At 31.2% G+C, this 24631-nt stretch overlaps 1 protein-coding gene across 1 annotated transcript in view; it reads left to right on the plus strand.

Moving 5' to 3' along the window:
* Prp8 (pre-mRNA processing factor 8) overlaps positions 1-24407 on the plus strand; it is a 76006-nt gene extending 51599 nt beyond the window's left edge. Inside the window, exons 29-41 of the mRNA XM_076484641.1 lie at positions 655-801; positions 1299-1459; positions 1829-2020; positions 3721-3958; positions 8558-8686; positions 9266-9379; positions 11163-11336; positions 11709-11902; positions 19600-19791; positions 19944-20133; positions 20438-20718; positions 21055-21257; positions 24080-24407. Coding sequence (XP_076340756.1) covers positions 655-801; positions 1299-1459; positions 1829-2020; positions 3721-3958; positions 8558-8686; positions 9266-9379; positions 11163-11336; positions 11709-11902; positions 19600-19791; positions 19944-20133; positions 20438-20718; positions 21055-21257; positions 24080-24234 — 2370 coding nt within the window. The 3' untranslated portion in view covers positions 24235-24407. The remainder of the gene's footprint in view (positions 1-654; positions 802-1298; positions 1460-1828; positions 2021-3720; positions 3959-8557; positions 8687-9265; positions 9380-11162; positions 11337-11708; positions 11903-19599; positions 19792-19943; positions 20134-20437; positions 20719-21054; positions 21258-24079) is intronic.
* Positions 24408-24631: the final 224 nt, after the last annotated feature.

The raw sequence follows: 24631 nt of genomic DNA on the forward strand, positions 1-24631 counted from the left end.
ATCTTTGCAACTCATTTAAGTGTATGGAAATTTTTATTTTGTCTAAATTCAAGTACGTGTTAAAAGATCAAAGAATACTTTTGATAGTAATGCAGATTAATATTTAAAATAACTAAAGTTAAAATGTAATTTTTAATACATAATCTACAATACACAAATAAAATTAAAACTTGTTAATTTGTCAGGGAATTTGGTGCTTTATGAAATTCTTTAGAATAGAAAAAATGATTTTTTTGCATTATATTTTTTCCTTGGGTTTATATAATTATATCTACAATCAGAGGTGTAGAAAAAGTTTATTTGGAAATTATTTTGATAAAACTTTATACACTTGCAGGTTATTGGAAATATCTTGTATTTTCATGCTTATTCCACATATTGATTATTAATTACTAAAGTAAATTTTGATATTTAGTTTAGTAACAATATCTTCTGTATACAGTAGTCAGACTTACTTTGCAGGTGCTGAACTGTTTAATGAAGTGATTGATATTATTGTATACTGTTTAATATATTGGTCATTAAGAGTATTTTTATAAGTGCAGATGGATTTTCAGACAAAACTATGCTTTAGCACTTTATTGATACTGAAATGTACATTGATTGTTATATTTATTTTATGGTTATGAACAACAACTTTGTTTTTGTCTTCAGGTGTATGTTGGTTTCCAAGTACAGCTGGACCTGACAGGTATCTTCATGCATGGTAAAATCCCAACTTTGAAGATTTCTTTGATCCAAATCTTCCGAGCTCACTTGTGGCAGAAGATCCATGAGAGTATTGTAATGGATCTTTGTCAGGTAACTTGCTTTTATTTTATACTTGTTGCATTATAATTGATACTTTTGTATATGGGCTGGTATGGCCTGGTAGTTAGGGCAGTTGACTTGCATTGTCACAAGTTTGAATCCAATCACTAAATATGCTCTCCTTTCAGCAGTGGGGGCATTATAATGTGATGGTCATTCCTACTACTTGTTGATAAAGAGTAGACCAAGAGTTGTCGGTAGGTGATGTTGACTAAATGGGTTTTAGTTTCAAAAGAATATATATCTTAGTGGGCAAACTCAATTTTCTTTTTCTTTTAGGTAGGAATGCTAATTGCATGAAATACCACATTTGTATATTTTGATGAATTCTCACAAATTTTTTTTAACATTAAAAAATTAAAATTTCTATATTTTGGAAATTGTAGATTATTTTTTACATTCCAGTTATAGATTGGATTTTTTGCTTTTAATTGTTTCTTTGGGTACTAAAATAAGTTAATTTTGATGAAGACATTTTTTACCATTAGGTGTTTGATCAAGAATTGGATGCACTAGAAATAGAAACTGTTCAAAAAGAAACCATTCATCCAAGGAAGTCTTACAAAATGAACAGTTCTTGTGCTGACATTTTGTTGTTTGCTGCGTATAAATGGAATGTGTCAAGGCCATCTCTTTTGGCTGACTCTAAGTAAGTGTTTCATAATAAAGTGTTGAATGAAAGGAGAAATTATGATTCACCATATCTAAAGAAGCAGTTCTTCTGGTTGTTATATTTGGGACTAAACAGAACATTGCAGTAAAAATAAATCATGGTAATAGTTACAAATTTGAACCAGATTGTTTTTCCAGGTCACAGTATCAGATACCCATCTGTAAGAATAAAGTTACTTATTTCAAATTCCACTTTATCTCTGACTAATTCTTGAGCCATTATTTTCTCACTAAATGTAATATTTTTGTATGATTGAAGTATTTCAGGTAAAAATCACTCCAGTTCTCTTTGAACATCAATTGTTAAAATTGTATGAAAAGTGTTTAATGTCATGGGTTTTTCCAGAGACACCATGGATGGCACCACAACACAGAAGTATTGGATAGATGTGCAGCTTCGATGGGGTGACTATGATTCTCATGACATAGAACGTTATGCCAGAGCCAAGTTTTTAGATTACACAACTGACAACATGAGTATCTATCCATCACCAACTGGCTTGTTAATTGCTATTGACTTGGCCTACAATCTCCACAGGTAAATTGAAGTTTGAGAGATTCAGCTTTAAACTTTGCTTATTAGAAACTAAAATTGCTAACATTGACAACCTAGAGTATAAAATAAGACATTTATACCTCTTTATTTTGCTGAGATATGGTTTGTGTACTGAATCAAAAATAGTGGCTCCATTCACTTATTTCAATTTTTTGGAAATAGTCATTTTTATACACTTTAATATTTGATGTGAATGACCATTTGACTGCTTAGAATGCCCTCTAGTTGTTTTCATCCATTTTAATTTGTAAAAAGGCTACCTTGTTCTTTTGAGAATGAAGATTTTAAAATGGTAGGTTGCATCTTTAGTCTGTTCGAAATTTCATATCTTTAAAAAATCAAAATACATCTTAGTTAATAAGCTTAATAAATTAGAGGAAACCATATGATTTTTGGTTAATCAATTGTATATATATAAAATCTAAAAAAATTGTTTGATACCCCAAGTGTGAAATTTTAAAAGGCTTAGCAGCCTATGTCTAGCAACAACCAAATACAAAGGTCGTGGCAAGAAGAGGTAATTGTTTGCTTTTTCATTTATTCTATATTTGAAGAAAAATGAGTTCAATAATTTATTTCTAAATAGGAAGGATCTGTATGCATATGTTATGTATAATAATTGAAATGTCACTATACAAGAAAATTCTTATCCACTGAGACATGGAAAACAAAAGGTCACTTTTACTTTATTGGATATGTAACATGAGTACATATGCACCTATGTATTGTACTACAAAATACCAGTTTATTGGATATATAATATGAGTGCATCTGCACCTGTGTATTGTAATACAAAATACCAGTTCACTAAAACTCACCCAATGCAAGTTATGTAATGTTGGGTATGCATAACTGGAAGGTCATTAAAACGTGTGTGTGTGTGTGTGTGTGTGTGTGTATATATATATATATATATAGAGAGAGAGAGAGAGTTATGAGACAGATATTTAGACTAAACATTTGTATTCATATAAATTGTAGTCATTCTAGCACAAAAAATCATAATTTATATTTATTTCATGTTTTTTATGAAGGTTACAAGGGTGGTCAAGCAACAGATGACATTTTGTTAGAATAAAGAAAATGAAATACAAAGTTTTACTGAAAATGTTTGAAATGTGGTTAGGAGGTTTTAGAGATTTTGCAAATTAAGAATAGGTTTTAAATAAAAGCATGAAATCACTTTGCACTTGGACGAGTAATGAAACACTATTTTCGCAAACAAATCTTTAAAAATATTTAATTAAATAAGTCTTTACAGAAACTTGTAATCTTCACTAAAAGTCTACAAAATTTTGTGAGGATACACATGCTGTATCAAAAGTTATAATGCAAATACTTAAATGTGTAGACAAACTCATATTTTATACTGAGCTCGTTGTGAAAGGGTTAACCAAATAATGCACATGATACTGTAAATATTGTCTTTGTAACATTCAATGTTTTTTGTTAGATTTTTATTTCAAATTATGATGATTTTCTGTAAGGTTTTTTGTTTTTGTAAGAAATGTGATAATGAGCACATTACTAAACAGTTACTAATGTATTTACAACAACAACAAAAAATTAGTAGTTGTTCAGTTTGACCTGTTAGTAAAAATCTCAAAAATTAATCTTTGTTTATATAATTTTTTGATTGAAACATTGATTTTTATAAGAAGGTGTTGATTTTTATTTTGTAGCGCCTATGGCAACTGGTTCCCTGGTTGCAAACCTCTCATTCAACAAGCCATGGCTAAAATCATGAAAGCCAACCCTGCTCTTTATGTGCTACGAGAAAGAATTAGAAAGGGGTTACAGCTCTACTCCTCTGAGCCAACTGAGCCATATCTGTCTTCTCAGAACTACGGAGAACTGTTTTCTAATCAGATCATTTGGTTTGTTGATGACACTAACGTATATCGGGTAACCATTCACAAGGTAGGGATGTGTTTTGCTACAGTTAAATTGATCTAATGAATTATTTTCAGTTTTGATGATTTCACATTTAAAATCTTTCTTCCTTTACTATGCCTGACAGAAAGTTTGTCTTGTTTTCAAAATTTTATTGAACTACTTTTTGTTTATTTTTGTACCAAATAGTATAGCATAAAATATTAGCTGATAACTTGTATTTTAATAGTGCACAAGTATTAAAGAAATCCAGAATTTCCTGTAGTGTAACACATATGACACATTTTCTCTAGGCATCTTGTCTTTTCTATTTTATTCACCACCACTTGAAGAAGTATTGAATTAAATGTAAATTACTTAGTATGAAACTGTCATTAGTCAGGCAAACTATAATTTTTATCTATCAGTTTTGATAGAGCCATAAATATAAAATTGAACCCCTCCTGCCACACAGAGAATTTGTTAATAGTTCACTTACATTTAGTTATATATTATCTATAGCCAAGAAAAAGTCAAGGTTTTCATCTATCAAATGATGTATAATGTTATGTTCTGAATAGATAGGCACCAGTTTCACTTAGAGTACTCTCGTGTGAGAAAATTAACAACTATCTTGAATTAATTAGTAATGACTCTTCTTGGGTAGTTAGAAAGCCAGAAAAAGTTTGAGCTAAGAGAAATTGTGTACTTTTTAAAATTTTATTAAGGTATGTTCTTTGTTGCATAATTTAAATAAAGATTACTTAGAGCATTACTTCCATTAGTCTAAAACAGTAGGCTTGTGTGTTCTTGACAACTGACAAGAATAAAAAATATTTGTTAAAACTTATTTTTTTTAGATTTGTTGATATTAGATTATTTCACAAATATTTCACGAGGCATGCATGTAAATTAATTTGACATCGTAACATGAACTGCACATGCCCAAGTGATTTACAAATTCTTATGGCATAGATAGTAGTTAGACGCAGGTCTAAAAGGAATCAAAAGTTTAATAAAACAATGAAATTTAACTATTTCATGATGGGCTTGGTATAATACGCATGAGTTCGTCTACACATTGGCACATTTTAAGTATTTGCACCATAATTTTTGGTACAACATATGTATCTTCACAAAATTTAGTAAACTTTTAGTAAATATTACAAGTTTTTTTGTACTCAAAAATCAGATTTTTGAATGAAATATTTTCACTAAAGGAATTTGTTTGTGAAAATTAGTCTGTTTTGATACTAGTGTGAGTGCAAAGTGATTTCATGTTATGATTAAAAAAAACTGTTTATTGTCCCAAAAAAATCTCAAATATTTGCATAAATCTCTAAAAAGCCTTGCAAATACATTTCTAGTGTTTGTTTTCAGTGAGACTCTATATTTAGTTATTTTCTCTACTCTTAAAAATGTGAGGTCTCTCACCTTACCAATCTCATAACCATTAAAAAAAAGGAAATAAATATAAATTGTGTTTTTTCATGCTAGAATGACTACATATAATAATGTGAAAATACAAATGTTTAGTCAAGTAGCTTGTCTCATAATGCTATATATTTATTATTTTGTATTACATTGACCTTCCAGTAATGCCAAACTAACCTTGCATAGCTTACATTGACGAGGTGCACTTGCACTCATTACGTATCCAATAATATAAAACTGATCTTTTGTTTTCCCGTGTTTTAGTGAACTAGTATTTTGTAATGTACACTCACATTTCATTAATTGCATAATATATAGGTATATAGATTATTACTATTTAGAAATAAATTAATAACCTTATTTTTCTTAGAATATAAAATAATAAATCTAGAAGTAAAGCAAACAGTCCTTTTCTCACTATGACCTTTGAATTTGTTGCTGCTGGGCATAGATAGCTAAGCCTCTTAAAATTTTGCACGTGGAGGATATCAACTAGTTTTTGGGGGCTTTATTTATGCAGTTGAATAACCAAAAAATCATATAGAATTATACTGATACCATAGAATTCCTCTATAATTTATTGAGCTTAGTAACTTAGATCTTAAAAAATACAAAATATAAACAGATTAAAGATGCATCCTACCATCTTGAAATCTTTATTCTCCAAAGAACAAGGAAGCCTTTTCACAAATTAAAATATAATTTTATTAATCTGTGATTGCAATAGGTTATTTGAAATATGTGTGAAACTTTAGTGTTGAATCATATGTTTAAAAATCTGTCTGGACAAAAACAGACTACTTTTAAAGAACAATGGAAAGTTAATCACAGGTAAAATACCAACAATTTTATTAATCTTGTAGTACAAGAGAAATTTGGAAATAAGTGGCTGCACGAGGGGGTCATTCTAAGCTGTTGTTTGGTTATTTATGTTACATATTCAAGTAAGTGTATATAAAGAACTGTTTTCAAAAATGGAAAAAAATGAATGGGGCCTCTGTGTTTGATTCAGTACACAAACCATAATTCAGCAAAATAAAGAGATATTAAGGTCTTATCTTGTATTCTAGCTTGTCAATGTTAGTAATTTGAGTTCCTAATTTGTATGAAACTAGAGACTTAGTGTTTTGACACAATTAACATCTAATTTTAAACAGTGCTGCATTCAACATACTATGTGATACACTAAAATCTGTGATTAAGTGTGTACTCTTAATATTTACTTTTAAATTAAGAAATTAACTCATAATTCAAACTTTAATGTTATATATATACAGAGATACCAATCATTACGATTTGAGCATAACCATTACGATTTTGGTGTATACATTTCGACTATTTGCTCATACAGACGAATATTACGACTTGTTGCAACTCCCAAATTATTATATATTATATAGGCCTATACAATAAAGTGATAAATTGTTCCCCCAGGGCTTGAAATGGGTGAAAAGAAAATTTTTACTGAGATACAAATAATTTTTGATAACAAATAAAAGACATAGTCCAAATGGCTAATTGAGATAATCATGTTTGTGCTGGAAATAATAAAAAAATATTTGTATGTCCAACGTCTACCAATAGTTTGAGTGCGGTGCTTCTTCATACTGGATACGTGGAGGAATCCACAGTTACGTCATCAGTGCTTGTCAGCCAATCAGCGCTTGCGTAAATGGGTATCTCTCGTTTTCTAAGCGGCATAGAAACACCAATGCGATCGTTCACAAGATGGAAAAAAAGAGGCCTTGTTTACTAGATTGTCTTGTTTCTGGCAAATCTAAAAGGACTAAAATTGTGAAAGGGCTGTTTACAATCATTATGCTCAGTCATTTGAAATAGTCGGCATCTCCGTATATATATATTTATAATATCTACAACTTGATTTCAAACTTAGAAAAAATTCATAAAATGGTAGTTCAATAAAATTTTGAATGCAAGTCAGTAAACATGATGACATGGCCTTTAACCTGTGACCCATTGCAAAAGGGTTAGTTAGAAATAGAGGTATACTGTTATGAGTTTAAAGGTACTTAGGATAAGTGTAGTTTCATATTACAATTCAAACTCATCCTGGATAATTTACATTTATTTTGCTCTTTAAAATATTTTTATTCATAATATAACTACTTGGCATATGGACTATTCAAAACAAATACTCAGTATATTCATAGACAAGTCTTTAGTTTATTAAAGATAGTTTACTAAGAAATATGATTTTTGTATGTGAAAGACTTAATGTTAACTGAAAGATGTACACTATATTAAAAATTACAGGTGTTAAATATACATAAATTTTACAAGTACAAAGAGGTCTTTTGGTTGGCCAAATTTATGGAGCCTGTTGAGAGAGTTAAGTATCATGTGTTTTAATTTTCAACAGGTTTCATCAAGCTTTGATAATGTTAGTGAAATATGTGAGAAATGTTTTCAAAGGTATAGTTTGAAGATTTTATTTCAAGGGAGCTGTAGAACATTCAGTAAAAAACACGAGAACCCAGACAAAGATTACAAGTCAGTGAGAGCTTAGACTTGTTTCATTATAATGGTTACTGGTGCCACATTAACTGATCTTAATAACAAATACCTGTATGCATGTGTGTGTGTGTGTGTGTATCCTTGTGTAGGCTATAAATTGAGTTCATTTTGTGACATATCACAATGATAAAAATAGTTGATGTATTACATATTTAGGACAGTTGCTTGTGTGTGATGCTGGGTGTCACATGGCTTGGTAAGAGTGCTATATGAACATTTCTCAGGCATCCTGATTCTGATCCCAGATTCAGAATGAGGGCCATCAGTGAAAGACAACTCATTATCAACACATTTTTGGAACTAGAGTTTATTAATTGATGTTCATGAAATATTTTCATTGACTTTTATGAATGTGGGTAATTTTTTATTTTCTTTACTAAGTCTTTAAAGAACTTAATAAATATAAGAAATTGTTTTTGTTTAATTTTTCTCAGTTTTGTTCAGAATTGGATGACAAACTTATTATAAAGCAAAATTATGTTTAAAGAATAAGTGTTAAGAGCTTGTGCTGAAATGAAAGAAGTACATTTGGAATTATTCTTCATCTCTTCTGCTTAATTAGGAAGGTATATATATTTATCTAAAGTTTTCATTTTGAAATTTGTGTGAAGTTGTTTAATGTTGAATCATATGTTTAAAAATTTGTTATTATAGGTTTGGTTTTTGTTGTGTTTTCAGACTTTTGAAGGTAACTTGACAACTAAGCCTATCAATGGAGCTATTTTCATCTTCAATCCCAGAACTGGACAGTTATTCTTGAAGATCATTCACACTTCAGTTTGGGCTGGACAAAAACGTCTGGGTCAGGTAAATTTGCTTCTGCATGAAAGTGTTCATGTGATGCTGCTTTTTATTTTCCTTGTGGAGAATGTATTGAATTTGTTTATTTATCTTTATTAGTACAACAGCATTTGACAATAAACTTATTGATAAATTTGAACATAATTTGTGTTCCTCTAACTAAAAACTAAAATATTTAAATTTCTGATGTTTATTCAGTATGAAGAACACAACCATGTAGTGTTGGCATACTTATAACTCTAGAGAAAGATCCAAGCTAAAATCCTTATTTTTTTGGTGTTTAGATGTGCAAGATGTGTGAAAATAAGGAATAACTGTATAAAGAAGGCATTTTTGGTTATACTTGTAATTGTTAAGAATAAACAAGTAGTATTTATGTTATGAAATTTTTAATGTATTTTTTTTCTGAACTATATAACTGGATGTTTTGTAATTGTTTAAAACATTTTGTACTTTTGTGTAAGTTCTACATAAAATTCTATACCATTGGATATAGCAAGTATTTTATATAATAAATGTTCTCTTATTAATGTGCTTATTTTTTACTTGATTAGTAATTCAAATAATTTTCTATCACAATATTAGCTTGCTAAGTGGAAGACTGCAGAAGAAGTAGCTGCTCTCATTCGATCCTTACCAGTAGAAGAACAGCCCAAACAGATTATTGTAACCAGAAAAGGAATGTTAGATCCTTTGGAAGTAAGTGTGTTTGTAATCTGTTATATGTACTTTTATTTACTGACTTTAACGTGTTCCAGCTTTTCCCAAGATTGTTTTATTTATCACTTCTTTAATTTCATTTAGATAGGTACAACATTATGCAAAAATGTTAGGACATGTTCAAAAATTAAGCTTCAGGCTACTTTTAAAGAACAATGGAAGGTTAATCACAGGTAAAACATCAACAGTTTTATTAATCTTTTAGTACAAGAGAAACTCAGTTGGAATGTTTTAGTTCATCACACACTTAATATTTTATGTCTCTCTTTTGTTATAATAATTGTAAACAGTCTTTCAGGTGTTACTGCAACACATTTAATCAAAGTGTAATTTGGGATTTTACTCCAAATGTCTTTAATACACTCCAATAATGTTTCTATGGAAATAACTTTTGATTTTTTAAGATTTGTTTTATTATATCCCAGATCTGCTCAGTTGGATTGAGATTGTGGCTCTATGGGGGGGGACATTGCATCATTTGAATGACTTCAGCTTTTTCTTTCTTAGCTAAATTATTTCTGCATAAGTTGGATGAGTGTTTGAGGTCATTTTCTTTATAGTAGAACCCTTTATCAATAATATGCTAACCATTGGTTATACCATGAAGGATCAGTATCTGATGGTACTTGCTCTGGTCCATTATTTCACCTATTTTGCAAATATCTCCAGTTGCCTCAGCAGAAAAACATACCCATACTATTGCACTTCCTTCTTCATGCTTCAACCTAGGTGCAATGCATTGAGGTTAGTATCTTTCACCTTTTTTCCATTGGGTGTACGACCTACACTTTGAACTAAATATTTCAAACTTGGACTGATATGTCCATAACACCCTTTTCAGCAGTCCAGTTTGTGTACCATTTTGCAGATGTTAGTTTCTTAACAATATTTGAAGATTGAAGTAAAGGACTTTTAACTGTTACTAACCAAATATTCCATTCGTGTACTGTAGATCTTGACACTTTTCTATCATTTGGTACATAGTTGTTTATCTCATGCTTGAGGTCACTGGCAGTCTTTCTTTTGTTCCAAAGTCTACATAAGTGAGAATAATTAATATCATTATCATCCTCTTCCTTTCCTGCTTTCAAATTTATCTGCTTTGTTCTCATGATCAAGGTGTACTTGACAGTGTTTTGGGAGCATTTTAAGACTCTAACTTGTGTCACATACAACTTTAATGTAAACTCTGCTCTACTTACAGTTCTCTATACTCTTTTTGGTGATGTGGCATGACAAAAAATTAATATATATTGTTAACACTGTTTTTATTGAGATTTATTTGTGGAGTGCTGTTGAATTGATTTCTTCTAGCATATACAGATACCATGTAGTAAGCTTTTTGTATAATTAAAACTAAATTTGATCAGTATGTTCATTTAAGTAGAACATTTGACATGCTCTTGGTACAGTTATAGGTGAATTCTAAAGAATACCAAGCATTCTCACCTGAGTTCATTCAGTTGTCAACAGGGATCGATGTAGCATTACCATAGTGTTGAAATTTACATTCTATAATAATATGAAAGAATTAGCTCCATACAATAGAATGAATAACAAAATATTCTCTTGTTCTAACATTTTTGCACAGTAATGTACAATTATTGAAATTCTCGCCATTTTGTCTTTTTTGTTTACACTTGTACATTAACTGCACTTTTCAGTCTTTGAGTTAATTTAACTTTTTTATTATTTATTTGCTGAGTTTTCCAAACACTATTTATCACTGTTAATAGATACACCTTCTGTTTGAACTATGTAGGTCCATCTGCTAGACTTTCCAAACATTGTAATCAAGGGAAGTGAATTGCAGCTCCCCTTCCAGGCATGTTTGAAGGTTGAAAAATTTGGTGATTTGATTCTTAAAGCTACAGAACCCCAAATGGTTTTGTTCAACTTGTATGATGACTGGCTGAAGACTATTTCATCGTACACGGTAAATTGAAATTTGTGTTTAAAATTGTATTTATAAAAATAAATATATATACATCTGGTTTGAGCAAGTGTTGAATGTGTATTGTTAGAGTAAATTTAGCAGCTTACATAGAATAATTCAAGCTCTTTAATTTTTTTATTTCTGGAGTAGAAATTTTAGGAGTGTGATATAAGAAAAAAAAAAGATAAAATCATGACTAAAGCTCAAATAAAAGAAAAATATAAATTCTTTAGATTCAGGCTTGTGTTCAAATCTGAATTCGTGTAATACTTTCTAATGCCAAAATAAGCTTACTTTCTTTTTTTTTAAACAAAAGGTATATACTGTACATAGTGCAAGTCTTTCATGTTTATTATACATGCTACTTTGCAGGCCTTCTCTCGACTGATCCTCATCTTACGTGCTTTGCATGTGAACAATGAAAGAACCAAGGTTATCCTGAAGCCTGATAAAACCACCATAACTGAATCTCATCACATTTGGCCATCGCTGTCTGATGAGGAGTGGATCAAAGTGGAAGTACAGCTGAAGGACTTGATTCTTGCTGACTATGGCAAGAAGAACAAGTGAGTATTTGAAATAAGTAGGTCCTAATTATTCTATAGAGTAAGTACTATTACATCATATGGGTTGGACATACAGAAAGTTTTGTCAGTTGGGGATTATATTTTATTAGTTATTCAATCTAAACATTAAATATTTTGTCAGTAAAATGTTATATTTTTTGTGATATGTCTAGGCTAATGATCCTGGAAAAGAACTTTGAATAAACTTAGCATCATCAACCCTCTTGCCAATGAACTGCATAGTCACTGAAAGCACTGTACATAATTTTAAGTATTAGATTTAACTTGTGTAATTTAGTACACTAATTTTTCTTCACAAGATTCATCACTGTGAACAATAGTGGTGACATATAGTAATGGGAAATTTAGATCTTCACAATGTTTATGTACAGAAACCTATTACCTTGTCATGGATTTAATTTTGCATAGACTTCTAGTTGTGCTATAGCTCAAATTATATTGTAAAAAACTGAAAGCAAACTTCAGTATTACTTTATTTTCCCTTTGAAGTTTACATACAAAAGTTAGTAGTTACTTGGCAGATTTGACATTTTGATCATTTCTATGCTGGTGACCACCTTAGAGATATGCAGTGCACACCTCTGTATCAAATTTCAAAATTTAAGGTAATTTTATTTCAAGAAATTTTTCTTCTTTGTGATATTTATTTCATGTAATTTGTAAAAACAAATGGGGAAAGAAATAGAAGTTTAGATTTGAAAATTTTGCATGTCCAAGGAGCCATGTCTGTAATCAGTGCACTTAGACAATTTTTTAATTCTTCTGCTAATTCCAAAGTATAGGTTTTTATTTTATAAGAGGTAAATGTTTCTTAAGACCAGAATTAAATGTGTTGTTTTTTAAAGGTACTTCCGAGTTTTATGAGTATATCCTCTCAGTTTCCAATCTTTTATAACTTTGCAACAAGCAATTGAACAACTAATACTTTCAAAATAGTTACAGGTAAAATGTAAATACCACTGGATAGAGATTTAAAACTGTTTTTATGACAGTGTATGTCAAATAAAATAGTGAAAGAAGTAATTTACAGTTTTGTAAAAAAAAATGGCAGAACCCAGCTTACACATACTTGGCATGGCCAAATGGTTTAGGGCCCTTGATTTGGAATCTGAGGATTCATGAGTTCAATTCCCCATTCCACCAAACATTCTCCCCTTTCAGTTGTGGGGACATTATAAAATGATGGACAATCCCACTAACTGTTGGTAAAAGAGTAGCCCAAGAATTGGTAGTGGGAGGTGATGGCTAGCACAGATAGCACTTGTGTAGCGTTGCCCAAAATTGAAAGCAAACCAAACCTAGCTTGCACAGAGAAGAACACATAATATTGTGGGAAGTTAAGATAACTTAAGAACTTGCTACACATCTGAGAATTATATACTTTCTTTAAGCAAAACAAAGATTTTCCATTGAATTATGTTTGTTCAAAAGGTGTGGAAATTTTTATGGAGGGATATGAAATAAGCCTTAACAGGTTTAGGGATTAAGATAAATAATGAAACTTCAGTATTTTGGTGACACAGTGGACCATGGTTGTTACTTCTAAAAATTATTGCTAAGTTTATTATATTCAAACAACATATAAATAAAATAATTTATAATTTAATGAAAATAAAGTATATTTAGTATATATAAATTGTTTTTGAGCAAAATTATCATTACTTATCTTTAAATGTCACTGTTTTGACATGTCAGGTTCGAATTCACTGCTAAATGTGTCAAGTTTCTGTGATGTTTTACTGCAGCCAGTTGAGAAGGTTTTGTTGTTTCAGTTTATCTCCTCTGAGATTGAAGCATCCACTTGCATGTTTGGTGGTTGAGGGTCCAACCCTAACTCACCACTTTGGCTTTGAATTCCCATAAACAGGCAGCCTTTTGATGGCCCCCCAGGGTCAATCAGCTGGTCCACTTACTAACACTGGATGTTCTCAATGGATGTTGTGGACATTGTGTCTGATGTTGGTGCTTGGGTATAGTGCTTACAAAACCCTGGCGTTGCTGCAGTGCCCTTGTTTGACATTGTTGTGTATCTCTTCGTAGGGTTCCATGGTGTGTGGGGTTAGTGGGAACCGAAATATTCTCTATTTACTATGGATCCCTCAAATAAAAATAAAAATAAGATTGTGAAAAAAACAGACCAAAGGTAAATGACCATGTCTTAAATTCTGAACATCAATTTTCAGAACAGAAGATCTGCCCTTCATATCCAGACATAGTTGGATGCATTAGATATGTCTTTGGATGACCTTGCTGTATCCACTTGTCAGCCCATCCCATTATTTCTTATTACCATCCCCAAGTGTCACCTTACTTTGAGTCATTTGAGAAAAGTGGATACTCCTGATTGGAAGTACTGTCTTTTATTTGCTGACCATCGTTCCATTCTCATTTATACAGATGGTTCAAAATCAGGTGACTCTGTGAGCTCTGCCATGGTTTTTTGTGATTTGGCAGTCATGCACAGAATCCCCTCTACAGTTTCTGTGTTCACTGCTTATCTGTATGCCATTTCTCTTGTCCTGGATCACATAGAAGCTGAGCAATACTGAAATTGTACAATTTATGCCAACTCATTTAGCTCTATTGGCCCTGCAATTGCTTCACGTTAGTTCTCACCCTGTTTTCACTGATATTCAAAAAAACTGACTGGCTCATTTTGCTTTAACATCTATTTCTATTCAGTTTTTCTGGATACCAGGCCATGTTAGTATTTGTGGGAATGAGCTTGCTGATGCAGCAGCTAAACCCGTCTCCTGTGGTGCTATCAGTGCTGTGCCTGTTTCATACATGGACTGTGGTTCTGTATTAAAGGCTCGGTTCTGCACCAGCTGGCAGTTGATTTGGAGTAAGCAACATGAAAACAAGCTTTTCCATATAAAATACACTATTGAACTTTGACTGTCTTGTATCTACAAGGATTGGAAAGAAATTGTTCTAACTAGACTACACCTTGGTCACAATTTTTAACTCATTGTTTTCTTTTATCTTGAACTGATGCACCAATGTGTGGTCTGTGTGACACTCAGGACACAATATTGCACAATTTACTGTCATGCTGTTGTTATGACTCTGAATGATGGCACCACTTTAGACATGTTTTGTCCACGTGTTTACTCCAGATGCTGGACAGTGTCATTGAAATAGTGACACTGTCCACCTTACAAATGTTTTTAGTTTTTTTAAGGGCCATTGGCCTTTTTAATGCTATTTAAGTTTTTAATTCAAAAATTGGACTTTGTTTTGTTTTAACGATTCCTTTTTTATGAATTTTAATGATTTTACTTTAATTTATTTTACCTGTTGTTTAGCACAGATAGCCTAGTTGCTTTGTGCCATAAAATGCCAAATAACCAACCTCACTTCTGTGTTGGTCTACCTTCCGGCTCTGCAAATGTTGTTTATTTGTTGGTGGTACCTTTTTGGTTGTGATGCCATATTGTTATGGTTGCATCTTCTGGCCCCTTATCTATGAGACCTTTAGAGAGCCTTGTTTTTGAATGGCTAATTTGTCCCAGTTGTAATCAAGCATGGCATCAAGTTCTGTCTCCCAATTCTTGCCTGTTCCTCCTACCTGCAATGCCACTTTTTATCATTTTTCATGATGATGCATGGTATGCCAACAGTGGTTTTGATGACTATCCACTGAGAGCTCATCTGACAACATTTATTTGTCAATGGAGCCCTTTTGTTGCTGATGTTTGAGTTCACTGAGTTTTCTCAGGGAAATTGTCATACATTTTGTTATGTTTCCTCCCTAGTTCTGCTAGTCTGTTTCCTTTTCTTCTTCAGATTCCTTTTCACACCAGCATTTATCCGAGGTGGTGCAAGATCTTGCATGACAGGCTATCAAATCTGCTCCACACAGTTGAGGGGTATTTTACTCCTGCCTGTTTGTCATTCTCCGAAAGACTTACCAGAACTTATAATGTGCCTCTATTGAAAAAGTATTTCCAATAGGTACTTCCCTCTTCTCACTCTTCCCACCTTCTTCCCCAAAGACTGCTTACAGTCTCTGCCAAACTTTGAAGTGATGGTTTGGTAGTGATGCAAAGAGGGAGTAACGTGCATCATGTGATTGTAGTGCTCTCCTGTTGGTGGAGAAATAACACATGATGATGTACATGAGAGGGTGTGGAAGGCTTATTACAGGTATACATAATAAGAAAATAAATTTGAACATAAAGGGTAGCACAAAATGGGAAAAGCTTATTTTGTGAGTGGAGGGTAGTATCTAATTGAAAATTATAAATTTTGTTTTCTTTACAATTGTATCTCTATAGGTTTGGTCAATTTAACTGACCTTGTGACCACCATAAAAAAATAGGAAATAAGTGTAACAATTACGCTTCTTTTTTTTCATTTTCTGGACTACAAATTATGACATGAAAACACGTTTAGTCCAAATCTCATAACTTAATACATATATATATATATATTATTTTTATTGTATTCACCTTTCAGTTGTGCCTAGCTAATATTAAAGAAGTTGCAATGGCCCAATGCATTGATAATTATATTACCATATCCAAGATTATAAAACTAGATTTTCCAAAGTAACTGATTGTTGCTGTGTTTTAGTGCATTAGTATTTTATGAAAGTCACATTTCAGTTACATTATTTTTGTATATACATTATTACTATTTACAAATAAGTTCTTAAACTTGTTTTTCTTAAAAAATAGAACAGTAACTAAAGAAGTATAGGAAACAATTATCTTATCCAGTTATGAACTTTGTACTTGTTTGCTGGTTACTGTACGTTACTAAGCCTCATCAAATTTTGCACTTGGATTATGTGAAAAAAATGTGTTTTTTAGGTTTTACTTATACATTTTAAAATAACCAAACATTTTAAATAACCATGTCAATGCTACAGAATTTCACTAATTTATTAAGCTTGGTAAGTAAGCTGTATTTGGGTTTTAAAAATGTGAAATTTTGAGCTCATGTCTTACTCTACTGTTTGAAATCTAGCATGCAAGGAAAGAGTTTGCCTTGCAAATATTTTACACACGCTGAAAAAAACATGCAGGAGACATTCTGAGCTTTTGATTGGTTTTATACAAATCATTTGGCAAAGTAAATTTATCTGAGAAAGTATTTTCAAAAATTGAAGAGTAGGCAAAGCCACCATGGTTGATTCAATAAAAGTATTAACATTTCAGAGAAAAAGAAAAGATAGAAGGTTCTTATTTTATATTCTAGCTTGTTAATATTAGTAATTTTAATATGTAATTCATAAGAAACTATAGACTTGTACATCATAAACATCTAGTCTGAACCAGAGCAACATTCAACATACCATGTAAGACACAAAAATTGATATTTAGGAATTTTAAAAAAATATTTTCTTTTAAATTAAAAAATTGACTAATGTATAGTACAAAAACTTGAATTACAATCTAGAATTTTATGCCAAACTTGATATACATTCATGAAATAGTAGTTCAGTTAAATTTTTAATGCAAGTCAACAAACGTGATCCATCTCGATGGGGTTAATAGATGGGAAGTTTTGTCAATAAAACATAATTTAAGGTGTCTTTGGCATACTCCAGTGTGTGCTTCTGACATGTCTATTGGTCTTTGGACTTGTCATGTATTTTAATCAGTGATGTCGAGAAAACCCACTTGTAGAGAAATAATAAAATAAATATAAAATATATTCAAACATCTAAGCCCGCCTTCTACATTCCGACACTCAATTACACAACCCCTTTCAAACATGTGGTCAGCTTCTGGTCAGTTACCTCTTTCTTTCTTTATGAACCTAACGATGACTAAAGAAGGTTGAAACGTTGTTTGCTCTTCTACACAAAAAATTTTCTCGACCCAAACAAGCCATTTTTACATATATATTTTTGTCATGTATTTTGTTTCTTGCAGTGAATGGCTGTAGTTCTACCTTGTCATGTTTTTAGTCAATAATATTCAGTTATTGTTTCAAAATACAAAATGTTGGGTAAATTAAATTCTTTGCATTCTGCTCCTATAATAGTATCAGGGTTTGTACAGGTATTTGAAATTACTTAATTCTTTTTTTAAATTAAGGGCAGAAAACCTGGAAAAATAGTTTGATGCCAGATCGTTTGGAAAGTTTTGAAATCGGTAACTTCTAGTAAAAGTTAATCAAAATATGTAACTTCACTGTCTTCAAATTCTATTAATTATATAAAATAAAGATAAACATTTAGCTTACTCAATTGTGAATTTACAGTTTTTGTTTTCAGTTAATGAAGTTTAAAATATTGATATTTTTAAGTTTCTGCAATTATCCTGTTTATTCTTGAGTTATTTTGAGAATAATATAATTAACTTGTATTAATATACTTATTTTGCTCAATTATAGACCAGGTTGTTTGGTTACAATAGGCTTCCCTTTCCATTTTGTTTTGATCTTCACTTTTTATTGAAAGTTCAATTCCTTTTTACTTGCAATAGAAACTTGGAAAAACAAATTGTAATGATAAGTATTTAAGTAAAGTAAAAATAGATTTAATAAATAAGTTATGTTGCTTTAAAAAGTCGTAGTAGGCTGTTGTTGACTGGTGGCCTCCCTGGATAGGTGGTTTGAAAGTAGTGATGAAACCACATTACCTGGACTGTGCACTAAGAAACATGCTACAAAAAGACTAATTGGAGGGAGAAAAAATGTGTGCTTTGGTGCTTTGGCCAGTGTTATAAATTAGTATCTAGCCATAACCTGATATGTCCACCCAAACTTTAAAACATTGAAGTCTGTAAATAAATACCCCATAATTGAGGCCATATTTAGCAAGTAAGTAATCATTATTAATTTGAAAATTATAGAATTGTACACATGTATTTGAAACTTAAGCTGCTAGAAATTGTAAAGCATTGATCCAACATCAATTGTACAGAAGAATATCTTAAGGGAGGTGAGTGTTGTGGTATAACAGTCTTGAACTGGAGACTCAAGTCACTAGGAAATTTTAATTAGTTAGCTAACATTATTATAACATTTGTTATTAACAGTAATGTATGAAAACTGACCACCTGTTGCTATACAAGGAAAAGGGAAATAAAATTTGATCAGCAGCTAGTCTTGTATAGATGATGGAAGTTCATTGATACCAGTTTTTATATATATAATTTTTATCAAAATGCACCCATATTTGGGTTTGAAATAAAATACATTATCAAATATTGTGTTTTCATTTGACTTAGGTAGTTTGAAATCATTTTACACCTAAATATTAGTAAGTGAACAATTTAAAGCATGACAGATTTTCAGAATTTAAAACCAAGAAGCTAAAGTTTGTGAATGTGTTCTGTTTTTCAAGTTACTGTCACTCTGAAGCTTCCATTATTGTAACATTTCTACAATAAATAAATTGGAATACTACAAATTACATGTATATTGGTTCTCATTTTGCCCCTGAAGAAGAAAGTGGACCTTTCAAAAGCTCTTTGGTTGTAGGCTTTTTATTCATTTCTATCAATTTCTGTTGAGACTTCTCGAGCCTACATGTTTTCCTAACATTGTTAATGATGTGTACTTAAAAATGAACAAATTTTATATCTGATTAAGGTCATATATGGTGCAGTTTTGTATATGTATTTAAAGAAAGATGCATTATGAATGATTTAAGAAAAAAAATGTTTAGATATTGAAATATTTTGAAATTGTTTATTGACTGTACTTCTGTGTTGCAGTGTAAATGTAGCTTCCCTTACACAATCTGAAGTTAGGGACATCATCTTGGGAATGGAAATTTCAGCTCCATCAGCACAGCGACAACAGATTGCTGAGATTGAGAAGCAAACTAAAGAGCAGTCTCAACTGACAGCTACTACCACACGTACAGTCAACAAACATGGTGATGAGATCATTACTTCAACAACCAGGTAAATTTATTTTACTGAGTTTGGTAGTGCAACCACTGTTTAAAGATTTTGATCAATAGTGACTCTACATTGTAAAGAACTTTAAAGATAGTAACATTAAATTTTGAAGTTAGTGTACAAGGTATAAAATATTTTCATGGGGTTTTTTGCAGCAATTATGAGACTCAGACCTTCAGCTCTAAAACAGAGTGGCGAGTACGAGCTATCTCTGCAACAAACCTTCATCTTCGTACCAATCACATTTATGTGTCTTCGGATGATATCAAAGAGACAGGATATACCTACATTCTGCCCAAAAATGTTCTTAAAAAATTCATCATAATTTCGGATCTCCGTACTCAGGTATGGTGTGTGTGGTGTTGCGAGTTTAATTTATATCGGATGTTTAAATGTGATGTCAGACCCTATTACATATCTTGTTTCACATAGATAGTTTTTAGTTTGAATATTTGGTTGTTATATGTGTACGAGTTTCAGAACTTTCTCTCAGTCAGTTGGTTGATAACTCATAACTGAAATCTCAAGCTAGTTGTCATACCCAAAGTAGATTTTAGTACTTATAATATGTCAACTGTGGATATCAACATTTTGAAGTACATGGGAAAATGTTCTTGTAACCAGATATGAATACATTTGTCCAATTTAGATTGCAGGCTACCTGTATGGTGTCAGTCCTTCAGATAACCCTCAAGTAAAAGAAATAAGATGCATTGTGATGCCACCTCAATGGGGCACCCACCAGACAGTTCATCTTCCAAGTATTCTTCCACAGCATGAGTACTTGAAGGAAATGGAACCTCTAGGATGGATTCACACTCAGCCTAATGAACTACCCCAGTTGTCTCCCCAGGACATTACAACTCATGCCAAAATTATGGCTGACAATCCCCAGTGGGATGGTGAGAGGACTATTGTCATCACCTGCAGGTGTGTATATGTATGTATAGTACTGCAAGTTTAATAGTCTGTCATAATGATCTCTGAGACCAGTTTATTAGATGATAAAAATATTTTGAAAGCAGTGAATGATGCAACACAGTTCTTTCAGAATGAATAGTTTAGATATGAAAACAGGCTAGGACTAAATTCAGCACATTAAACATTAGCTAAAGCAAAAAACAACTTACTGCTTATACAAAAGTTGCTTAATGATACATTGGTTTAAAAATTTCCATTTTATAAAAGGAAATATTTATCTTTTACCTTTTTGTTTATTCCTGTTGAAAATAATAGTATTAAACTAAATTTTTGTTCTGTTGCCAGCTTCACACCTGGTTCCTGCTCTTTAACAGCATATAAGCTAACACCTAGTGGATATGAGTGGGGAAGACAGAATACAGACAGGGGGAATAATCCCAAGGGATATCTCCCTTCCCATTACGAGAAAATGCAAATCTTGCTGTCTGACCGTTTCTTGGGCTTTTTCATGGTCCCTAACCAAGACTCTTGGAACTACAACTTCATGGGTAAATGTTGTGCATTTGTACAAATGATGAAAGATGTTTCCCTAGTATTTGTTGCTGATTTAACTCTAATATTAATTTAAGGTTTATACTTGTATGGACATACTAGTGTTAAACAATATATTGAATGTTTATAGTTTAGATATGTACTTTAATTCATTAACTAATCTGTAATACTGTGCTATTCTCAATACAGAATTTTAATTATTTCATCTAAAACTTGTATTGCTCATTTTAGACTGTAGCTAAGTCAGTATGTCAGTTTGAGGTGCATATGTGCCATGTAATATACAACTTTTGTGGCTGGATTCTTAGTTGAAAGGGCAATTGAAAAAATATATATGATGTAGACTGCTATGAGTCTCAAGCTATTTAGGATAAGCAGGTGTTGTTTCCTGTTATAACCTGTGGTAATTGTAGAAAGACAAATGTTTAATTTAGATTTAGATTTTCTATGATGGTTACATGGTCAGTCAAACTTATGTAGAGATATAGAGAAAGTAATGTATAAAATATAAAGTTTTACTGAATTAAAAAGTTTGATATTCATTTAGGATATTTTAAAGGGTATGCAAATCAAATTAGAAACAGATGAATAAAAGTATTTATAATATTTACACGATAATCATCATACGCACAAACTAGTCAACACTGGCTCTGTGTTCATGGACATACCTTTAGTAAAAATACTTAATAAAAAAAATTGATTTTTGTGATATTTTCTAAAACACTGCTAAACTTTGTAAAGATACATTAAGTACTTTCAAAGTTATAGTACGTATATTTTCATGGTTTCATTAAGTCATGTAGAATACACAAGCCTGTGTCCAGAAGATTTAAACAGTAAAATATGCAGTTAGGAAGTATGGATAACTACAATATGTGTGGTGAGTGTACCTGGTATGCATTGCAAAGGAAAGATATTTGAAAGTGTTGTTAGATCTGGTGTCTCTTAACCCTGTCAAGATCAGTCATGGGTCAAAGGCCATGTTGTCTCTTTTGTTGATTTGCATTCACAGTTTTATTGAACTACTATCTTATGAATTTATTTCCTCACGCTTGGTGTTAAACTGTAGATTACAATTCAAATTTTTATATTATACATTATTAAATTAAAAATATTAATTTAAAAAAAAGTTAAACATCTGAACATCAATTTTATCTTTTTTTCATGTGATATGTTTTTGTACAAATTAGAAATTCAAATTACCAATATTGATAAGCTAAAATGTAAAATAAAAACCTTTTATGTTTTACTGAGCTATCACCATATTTAATGAATTAAATACAATGACTTTTTTCCATTTTTGAAAATGGTCCCTTGTATACTTGTCTTAGCCAGTGAGTGGCTCTTTAAAAGTAAAATAGAGCACGACTCACAAGTGTATCATGCAGGTCTCACTGGAAGACTATCGTGACCCATCTGTGGGTCGTGTGGGAGCCAACATGTTAAGACTTGGTAAGCTACGACAAGCAGCAATCAAGTACAAAGGTTATCACTAGAAGAGATTACACTTTATTTCTTACTTTACTGTTCTGTGTTTTAAGATAAATAAGTTTAAGAACTTGTTTGTAAAATGGTAGTAATCTATATACAGTTTATAATAATTGATATGTGACTGTATTTTATCAAATACTAGTCCACTAAAACACAGCCAAAAGGTCACTTTAAAAATGAAAGGCTGGTTTTTTATTTTTGGATACAGTAACATGAGTGCACATGCACCACTTCATTGTAACTTCTGTACTGTTGTCAGGCATTGCTGAAAGGCCAGTATAATAAAAATACATAAATTATATATGTTTAGAGATTTAAACTATTTAGTCTAAACATGTTTTTGTTTTAAAATCTGTAATCTTTCTAGAAAGAAAGACATACTTTGTATTAATTTCCTAATTTTATATGGGGGTTATGAGACTGATAAAATCAACTGAACCCAGATTCTTTAATGAAAATGACATAAAATGCAAAGTTTTGTTTCTTGACAAACATTTGATAAAACTATCTAGATGCTATAAGGATTTCACACGTGAAATTTGAAAATTTTATGATGCATAAAATGTTTTAATAAAAGGGAAATTTCATGTGAAATTTAAATTTTCTTATGCATAAGAATATTTTTAATAAAGTGAAAATTACTTTGCATGTTAGATAGGAAACATGCAGAAATATAAAAGGCATTAAAAAACATTTAACAAACCTTAAGACTTAATGCAAAAAATAAGATATTTTACATGTGAAAGCCTTGTAATGTGTACTGGTAATCTAAGTTTCATGAATGTTTGCTTTCTAATTTAAAAGTAATATTATAAACTATAACATTGTTCAAAATGTTTTTCATACTTGAGGTGCTTGGTAAATATTGTAATATGGAACAGGTTTAACCAACTTAGGTTTAATTTTGTGTGGTTTAACATGGCTATCAGGTTTGTTCAAAAGTTTTCATGTTTAACTTTATTTGTGATTATTTAAATACTCAGCATTGCCTTTACATTTTATAAACTTTGTGCATTCAGGTACAAAACACCACCAAGAAATGTGTCATACACAAATCATGAGTTTTTTCTCTAGTTCTAAGTTAGTAAAAGAAAGGAACTGTGATATAAAATTGTTTAAAATGAAACTACTACATAATGCTTTAGTCTTGTGCTGATTTTATTCTCTTGCAAAACTAAAGAAGTACCATCTACTTGGTTGGTTATCTGGTCAGTCATTGGGTAACATGACTAACTGGTGTGTGTTATTTGAAGTATTTTTTCAGCTTTTTTTGGTAATTTTTGTTCTTCAAAACTTTTTTAAAGCATGCTTTCTTTTGATTTTTCAGGTGTAAGACATGATCCAGCAATGAAGTACGACTTGCAACTGTCTAACCCTAAGGAGTTTTATCATGAGATTCATCGACCTGCTCATTTCTTAAACTTTAGTAACATTGAGGAAGGCGAGAATATAGGGGCTGATAGGGAGGATTTGTTTGGTTAATATACACTCATCATGTTTGTTGTTTTTATGCAGTCATTGTCTTTTTAAATGTAAAACTTGTGCTAAGTAAGATGAGTTTGACATCATTCTTGAATGTACAGATCAAACAAACTTATATAAAGTGGTAAAAAATTTTTCTTAATACTGTGTCAATAAATAAATGTTCTGTTTCATCTGGTAGAGTAGTTGAAATATTTTAGGTATTAAAAATTGATAACATTTGTTATTCTCTCTTGTTAAAATGTTACTTTAGACCCATACTTATTTTAATTACACTGATAGTGAAAATGTCTTAGTTAGGTATCTGTGTGTTTCATGCCATTAACATCTTTTTCTTTCATTACTAGTAGCTAGGTCATGCATAAGAAACTTGCACATGTTTTAGCCTGAGATCAGA

Source organism: Tachypleus tridentatus, chromosome 13 (assembly GCF_004210375.1).
Source record: "Tachypleus tridentatus isolate NWPU-2018 chromosome 13, ASM421037v1, whole genome shotgun sequence".
Lineage (NCBI taxonomy): Eukaryota > Metazoa > Arthropoda > Merostomata > Xiphosura > Limulidae > Tachypleus > Tachypleus tridentatus.